Here is a 9,062-nt window from a genome sequence, read left to right as displayed (position 1 = left end):
TGTAGGAATCCTTCTGTGAACCATAGAAATAATAAATGCTGAGCCCATTGGAACATAATCTCAATCAGCAAGATGCCACTGCCTTCCAGATTTCCTCACAGGCTCTGTTAATTCCATGCCAAAACTAGCCATGAATTTCTTCCTTTTAATATCCCCTAATGCCTTAGTTAATTATTGTCATTGTTCTGACTCTCCATTTCTCAACTGAACCAGTCAGAGGAGGCTGAATATCTGCAGGACTTAATCTAAGACCACAGACGACCCCAGTCCATCTGAATTGACAAAACTAAGACAAAAAGAATAAAGAGAACCCCTAATATTTTCCTGGCAACCCCTTCATCTATTGGATTGCTGACTGGACACAGGCTGGGATGAGGGATATGAGGGGTTTAGAAGAATTCTCCAGTTGATTGTCACAGGAGAGCTGGCTGAGGGGAGGAAGAAGCAGGAGGAGGGTTACCTGGCATCTCAGTGAACCATAGGATGGTGGTGCTTCTCCCCTGGCTGTCCATGATTCTATGGTAAGAAGATTTTTCTGACTTCCCCCCTTTTTCCTTAAAGGGAAGGGAGAGCATATATCCACTGGGTATATTTTATATTGCACAGTGAAATAAAAGAGGAGTAGTGTGGCTGGTATCTATGATGGGGTAAAACAGCATCCATGAAACAAGGTATTTTCTCTGAGGCTAGGTGTGAGAATTTTTGACTCTCCATCTTCAGGCTAGAAAATGCCCAAGCTCAACTTGAAGATGAAGGCAACTTCTACTCTGAAAACGTCAGTCGGATTCTTGACAACTTGCTGGAAGGCTATGACAATCGTCTACGACCAGGATTTGGAGGTAAGACACTGCGCTGTGCTTAGAGTAAATACTTGAACTTTCATTGCTCTTTTATAACCCTTCTAAGACCTAGAGGAGTGAGAAAGAGGCATTGGTAGAGGGAGGGGTACCAAGACTTTCACACTCCTTCCTCAGTCATTGGCCCTATGTAAGTTATTTGAACTCTATAAGCTTTACTGTCCTAAACAGAGGTGTGTGTGTGTGTGTGTGTGTGTGTGTGTGTGTGTGTGTGTGTGTTTGTGTGTGTGTGTGTGTGTGTGTGTGTGTGTGTGTGTGTATGTGTGTGTATAGACATCATTGACTCATAGGGTTGTGTGATTGTAGAAAGAAAGAGCTTTTCCATGTGTGACATTTTTCTTTCTATTTGTCCTTTGAAAGCTGTCAATACAGATGTTATTATCATCATTAGTAGCAGTATTAATTATTAGGGCACACAGATTTTGTCATCTTCCACTCCTTAAGAGTTTTCTAGTATGAATAGAATGACTTTAAAGTAATTATTGTATGTTTTCAAAGTTTAAAAACTGAAGGACATCTACTAGAGAGGGGTGGAAACAGGAAGAGCTTTAATTTTCAGGTTATGTGAAAGGTTGTGTGGAATCACTAAGCTCTGGTAACAGCACACATGTTAATAGCCTCAGCCTTCTTGGCTTATTTCAGGTGCTGTCACAGAAGTCAAGACAGACATCTATGTGACCAGCTTTGGGCCTGTGTCAGACGTGGAGATGGTGAGTACGTTGGGTACTTTTATTTAGGAAGGGGAGCTGTAGCTTAGGACTAATGATTACAGGTCTTGCCATTCATCTCAGCACACAATATGTATATTTATTTCCAATGGGAAGATGTGTAAACTAGAACAAATTACTGGCTCTGCTTGGACACTTGAAGACAAGCTAGTTTTTAATGCTATAGCTTCTCTTCCATTTGCATATTATACAATGACTATTCCTACAAAGAGAAGAATTTCTCCTTTTCGTGAAGTCCTAATAAAATTATTTGTTAAGAAATTCTTTTTTAAAGTTTCTTGCCATGTAAAAGTATACTGCTAAGTATGATGTCAGGACATACCCATCGATTATTATGCACCATCCCCAGTGTATTTTATCCAAACAGTGAAGAAATCACTTGGATAGGTTCATGCTTTCCACCTTGTACATTGCGGATGCATCAGTGGGTGTTCTGGAGACTCTGTTCCAGGTACAGATGGCTGTAGGACTCGTAAGAGGGTATTTATGGAAAGTGGCTATGAAAGCCTGAAGTCGTCTTTCTGAACAAAGTGTATCATATTCTTTCCCTGTTTTCAGGTAGTATTTTTTTCTCCCAAGGCTAAAATACAAGCACCAAGACTGAAACTGTCACAAATGTCTTCAAAGAAGGATGCTGTTAGCTTTTCTTGGGAAATTTTAATCCTATATAAATAGTTGCTGGTAACTTCTTTTCCTTCTTTAGAAATAATATGAGATGAAATGAGTAAAGAAAAGGTGGATAAAAAGGAAAGGAAAGGGGAGCTAGCAGGACAAAACAAAAAGAAGAATGGAGAAAAAGAGGATGGGCGGAAGAGAAGGAGGAAGGGAGGGAGAGAGGGAGAAAGGAATGAAGAAAAGGAGGAAGATACAGATGAGGGGCAGAGAGTAGGGAAGAGGCTTTTTTGAGAAATAAAAATTTTAAGACTTGGAAAAGGAGAGTGGGTACAGTACACTTGTTATTTTAGTGTCATTTCGAGTTCTGCTTTATTTCCAGAAACCAAGTACTGCAGAAACTTGGTGCTGCAATGCTCTAATCTGGATTTACTTTACTTTCATTTTGATCATGTGTCTCTTCTTAGAGTACTTTTGTGTAATAGCATCCTTATGTTGCATGGTTTATGATTGTATAGATATACTCTGTATTAAAATTTGCTTTTAAAATTTAATCACTGTTTATAGAAATAAGTATTATAAGGTAGGCAAAAACCATTGGCAATGCTTCAACATAGTGGTAAGGCTTTTGTCATTCACTTCTGTGATAGCCTCATAATTATCTTTTAAAAATTAACATTATCCCATAAAGCCATGGTTTAAAAATCAAAATGTGGTATTTATATTGAATACTTTATTTTCTGTTTAAAATCATCTTGGTAGCATCTGCTTGTATATTCTCTGACAACAACATTGGAAATCCATGGTATGTAATCTTAATTTATTAGTCAATGAAAGTTTATATTGTTGGAATTGTACTGAATGGGAGTACTGCCCTCTGAACCTACTGTGAAGGTAAGTGAGGTGCCATGAAGAATTGCTAGACTAGCTAAAGGTAGGACATCAAGCAGAAGCTTGAATTATAAATATTTTCATGTGTTTTTCTTTCAAGTTAAAGGGGATGACAGAGAAAAAAACCATGGCTGCAAAGTTGGCTGGATGGATAGTCATGGATGAAAAATGCTGAGCAGATTAAGGATGGAGAAGGAGTTTGGCCCAGTATATCTTTCTTTTATAATATTACAGACCTTGTGAGTTTGAGAAAAACAAGGAGTCACCCAAATCTGTTTAGGATTAAAAATCATTTACTGATTATAATCAAACATTGATTCTAAAAAATATTATTGATTACCAAATTATTCAGCTTCATTAAGAAGTTATTGGTATGAACTTTGCTTTCTTGATTAAATTTAGAATTAGGTATAAATGATGAATAAACTATTTCACAAGACATTTTCAACTCTGTGTGAATATTTGGTTTTTCTCTTAGGAGTATACAATGGATGTTTTCTTCCGCCAGACTTGGACTGATGAGAGACTGAAGTTTAGGGGTCCCGCTGAGATTCTGAGCTTAAATAACTTGATGGTTAGTAAGATCTGGACTCCTGACACTTTTTTTAGAAATGGGAAAAAGTCAATTGCTCACAACATGACCACCCCTAACAAGCTCTTCCGATTAATGCAGAACGGAACAATTCTGTACACCATGAGGTGAGTTGCTCTTTTATTTCTGCTGCCTTGAGGATGGGTCCACCATAGTAACCAGAAGTATGTGTTTCAATATCTACAGACTTACCATCAATGCCGATTGTCCCATGAGGTTGGTTAACTTCCCTATGGATGGGCACGCTTGTCCACTCAAGTTTGGGAGCTGTAAGTTACAAAAAGTTTCTAGAAATAAATACTTATTTGGTTTTAGCTGAAGACTGGGAAAATGAAAGAAAACATTACTAGGAAACTCTCAGTGTGAGTTCAGGAACATGTTTTCTGTCAATATTAGAAGTTTCCATTATTAAGATGTTTTAAAAAGCAACAAAATGTATGTTTCTTTCTCAATAGATGAGGCAGGTAGTGTTTATGTTGAATGAAAGAAAGCTAACCAGTCTTATTTAGTGTTTTGTGTCATTTGTTTAAAAAATGCAGATGCTTACCCTAAAAGTGAAATCATATATACATGGAAAAAAGGACCACTTTACTCAGTAGAAGTCCCAGAGGAATCTTCCAGCCTCCTCCAGTACGATTTGATTGGGCAAACAGTTTCTAGCGAGACAATTAAATCTAACACAGGTAAGAATATTCTTAGAAAATCATCTAATACAACTCTAGTATATATTTTCAAAATATCTAGTATTTTATTTCATTAATATTAGACGTTACAGGCTAAATTTACTATTTTGAAGTGATGTCTTCAAAATCTATTTGCAACTGGGTAAATAGGAAAACTTGGGTAATGTTGGAAAGAATTGTTGTATAAATGCATGACATAAGGTGTCATTAAAACCAATAAACTGATATGTCTCTTTGCATTTGATCAAACAGTATTTTTATATATTTTAAGACCATGTCTTTGCTTGTTCTCTTCCAGACCATGCTAAATTTAAAATTTGCACATTTTATGTTGAATGCATTCATTTTTCTGTCAACAGCAACCCAACTAATAAGCATGTCTTCCAACAGGTGAATATGTAATAATGACAGTCTATTTTCACTTACAAAGGAAGATGGGCTACTTCATGATCCAGATATACACTCCATGCATTATGACAGTCATTCTTTCTCAGGTGTCTTTCTGGATTAATAAGGAGTCGGTTCCAGCAAGAACTGTCTTTGGTATGCCTCACACTTTGTGTTCTATTTCCATTCAGTTTTCACTTCCTAATGCTTGTGCTTTTGTGGTGAATATTGATGACTGTGTGTTCTCTTAATACACAGAAGAAATGGTCATATGTCAGATAAAATGACTCTCATTTTTTTGTAAGTTGTGTGGTGAATCAACAAAAAAATTGTCCCTCCCAATAATTCTGGCTCTTTGCTATGACTTAAGTGTGTCTTAGCTGTGCTCAGCATAAAGGAAAAACCTGACTGGGAGGTGGTGGCACATGCCTTTAATCCCAGCACTCAGGAGGCAGAGGATCTTTGTGAGTTTGGGTCCAGCCTGGTCTACAGAGTGAGTTCCAGGACAGCCAGAGCTGTTACATAGAGAAATCTTGTCTCAAAACCAACAAACAAAAAACCTGTTGTGTACATCCAGGATAACAACTGGTTAATATAGCGAATCTACTCATATAAAATATATCTTACTTTCATTGGGTTGAATAAAGTGAAGTTGACACTTGAAGATCCCAAAGTAGATAAATATTGACAATTTCCTGTAATTTAGTCAAATGTTTGCTTCCATTTTTGAAGTATAAAATCACTACTTGATGGAGAAAACTGAAATAATAAAAGCAAGATTGGTAACTAAATATTATGAGAAGCAAAATCCATTTTTTCTTGCATTTTTCATTGCTATAAATTTAATAGTCCATATGAAAGATCTGAGTTGAATCAGAATCTCAGATAAATCTCATATATATATGATTTATTATATTAGAATTGATCTACTTTTCAAATTTACGAGAAACAAAAATTTTCATATGGGTACTATCAGTGTTACATATCTACAAATTGCATAAATTCTCTGTCAGAATTCAAGCAGAAAAACTTCTGCCAGGAAGATGACAGAATTCTTTTTCTTGTGGGTAAATACTGTATCTTTTTTATTGAATAACCTAATTTCATACTAATTTTCTACTCATTTGTAGTGAAAGATTCCCTCAACTACAGAAATCAAAGATGCAAGATTCTAAAAATTTAAATCACAGCAATTTGTTACGTATTCTCAGGCAGTAAACAAATAGAACTGTCCACAATTTACATTTTACTCTAGTTAATTTAGTGCAGCAAATGTTTTTATAGAAAGTTTATTTTATAGGTCAGTGCACTAGGTTGAGATGATACACAGATGGTAGCACCCATGATAATGTATTACACTAACTAAAATCACTAGGGGGTGGCCGATGAGTGAGTCTCCTTACTAACCTTCCCCCTATTGGATCTCCTTACAGGATTCCTGATGCTAAATACTGCGTTTCTCCTTTTTCATTTCAGGAATCACCACTGTTTTAACCATGACCACCTTAAGCATCAGTGCCCGGCACTCCCTGCCCAAAGTGTCCTATGCAACTGCCATGGATTGGTTCATAGCCGTGTGCTTTGCTTTTGTCTTTTCGGCTCTCATTGAGTTCGCCGCTGTCAACTACTTCACCAATCTCCAGTCACAGAAGGCTGAAAGGAAGGCACAGACTGCGGCCCCGCCCCCTGTGGCAATATCAAAAGCCACGGAACCACGGGAAGCTGAGATTGTTGTGGTAATTGTTCCCTCTTCTGTTGTTACCCAGCAGATAGAGAAAGCAAGCTCAATCAGGGGCAACATACATACAAATAAGCAGTCCGAAACAGGATTTTTTGAGCATAAATTATATAACTAAAGTTGCTAACCGCTTCACAGGGTGAAGCTGAAGAAAAGCCTTCATTTATCTTTGCTCTCAAGTTTTGCTATTCTTTCATCATCCTTACTTGTACTGGAAGACTCTAGGCTCTCAAAGGAGACTAGAAAATTCTGCTTAGCCTTTAGATGTTTCCTTTGAACAGGTTCCCTTATAGTGACTAGGGAAAAAAAAAAATTTTTTAAGTCCTAATGAGGCTTTCAGAGTTTGAAGGAAAAGAAACGCCTGTGGCATGAGTGGTTTTGTGAGGAAAGTCCATAGGCTGCTTTATTTTGTAAGACAAATAGGTGAGTTGTGAGAATAGGTTCTCTGAATGAAGGTAGGACACATAAATCCCAAGTCCATTAAAACATGATCACATTTACATGTGTGTATGAAGTACATGCATATCAGTGAGCTCATACTCAAAGTTTATTATTACTGAGAAATGCTCATAAACTTTCTTTAAATGTGCTACATGCAAGCCTTTATCTCCAAAATTTTCCAAATCAGATGAATGACATTATTCATATCTAAAGGGTCATAGACATACTGCCAAATTTCACTCTCATTTATGAATAAATTCTTACCCTCTTTTAAAAATAGATTATAAAATTGATTGACAAACACAGATTTTTTTAATCTTAATACAAACCTCAGTGAGCATCCCTTGACTAAGAAGGAATATTTATTCTGTAAACTTGAGTAACACAAATAATCTGATTTTGCAAATCATTATTCATTAAGTCTACTGAATATTTTCTAATCCAAAACCACATGTAAGTCAGGAACCCTTAGTTTGACTATATGATGAAAACTATAATGCAATGTATCTTTTACTTCCCCAAGTTGGTGGCATTTATTGGATAAAACAGGCCACAATTTGTATTAACCCTTTTCTGTTTTATAGGTTGAGAGATTTTGTTTGTTTTAAAGAATTGACATTTCTCTTGGAGTAATGAAGTCATTACCACATTTAGTGGAAATATGTAAATTTTTCTATTCCCTAGTATTAATCTACATTAGGAAAAAGAATGAACGAAAGATAAGAATGCAGAAAGGGAATAAAAGGGAAAAAATGCTATCTATTGATCCATTCGAAATTTCCTGCTTTTACAAACAGGAAAATCCTGTCTCAGAGGTCATAGCTGAGCAGACATTCTTAAATATCATGACAGAAATATGACCTAGTGGAAAAATCAAGAATTGATTCCAGAATTTCTGTTGTCTACAACATTATAGGCTAATACCATTCCCACCTTATCAATGTCTAAAGGAAACAAATGTACCTGAGCATGTAATACTGGATAAAACTTATTTTAAAGTGTAGATAACATTATTCCTCAAAATCTTCTTTTGACCTAGTGATATTCTTTGTATATAAATATATACAGAGAGAACACAGATGCATATATATATGTATATATATACATATATATATAATGGAAGTATTTATAACAAAAATATACTCTAGGTTTAGTCTGATATGCTTGAAAAACATTTTTCAGGCAAGTTAAATTTCAAATGTTTAAAAAATATTTTATGCTTGTGGAAAAAAATGAATTCTGTATGTATGTATACACATATAATCAACATCATCCAAAATTATAATTGAATTTAGCATATATCTTTAAATGATTATTTATCAGAATTCAAAACTGTGTAAAAAGAGGTCATTGAAAAGGAAGAAGCTGAAGTAATTCACAGTGTGGAGCTAAAATCTGGTATTTCCAGAGAAAGTGGAACAAAGCGTGGTCACTTCCCACTCTTCCCAGCCCCACCCTGCTAAGGTTGTTTTTTGTTTTTTCTTTTTATTTGTTTGCTTTTTCCAGAGAAGATGATAAAGTCTAAGTTTGAGAAATAGAGCAGAAAAGAAAGATAAACTCATCAGAAATAAGATAAATAAAAAGCAATTAAAATGATTTTGAATATACTCATTGATTTAATGTTGGAATAAAATGAAAAAAAAAAGTCAATTCTTTATTTTTGCAATATATAGTACCAGGTGGCAGGGGACCTGATTTCAAATCTTTGGAAAAAACTTGGAGTTATCAATACCTCAGGTATTATTTTAAAGGTATGTTATTAAAAGGTGGAATATAAGATCCCAGGTATTCATATTTAAACTATCTCCTATGATGCGAAAATAGTAACATGATGAGCAGGTCCTCTAGAAAGCTACATTTAAAAAATGCATTTAAATCACCCCAGAAAAATTTCTATTACAAGTTCTATTTGCCCTTATGAAAAATTCTATTTTCCTGAACTTTACTCTACTTAAAATATTTGAAATCAGTGAGTAGGATATTTTTTGTTTCTGAAAGGTTAAAGTGCAAAACTTAAAAACAAAACTTACCAAACCAAAAATATAAACCTTAAAGGTATCAGAGATAAATACATGTGATTATGTAGGACATTTATATTTCATTTGTTCATGGCAAAACTTAGCAAGTTGCTTT

At 35.2% G+C, this 9,062-nt stretch overlaps 1 protein-coding gene across 1 annotated transcript; it reads left to right on the top strand.

Annotated features, from left to right (window-relative positions):
• The first annotated feature begins 483 nt into the window (after window positions 1-483).
• Window positions 484-6,606, top strand: Gabra6 (gamma-aminobutyric acid type A receptor subunit alpha6). The gene is made up of 8 exons (XM_059269899.1): window positions 484-521; window positions 721-839; window positions 1,500-1,567; window positions 3,567-3,787; window positions 3,867-3,949; window positions 4,220-4,363; window positions 4,754-4,906; window positions 6,227-6,606. The coding sequence occupies exons 1-8, from the start codon at window positions 484-486 to the stop codon at window positions 6,604-6,606; spliced, it is 1,206 nt and encodes a 401-aa protein (XP_059125882.1).
• Window positions 6,607-9,062: the final 2,456 nt, after the last annotated feature.

Source organism: Peromyscus eremicus, chromosome 8a (genome assembly GCF_949786415.1).
Source record: "Peromyscus eremicus chromosome 8a, PerEre_H2_v1, whole genome shotgun sequence".
NCBI classification, from domain to species: Eukaryota; Metazoa; Chordata; class Mammalia; order Rodentia; family Cricetidae; genus Peromyscus; species Peromyscus eremicus.
The sequence above is the reverse complement of the archived record's forward strand: the minus strand, read 5'-3'. Positions and strand labels throughout refer to the sequence as shown.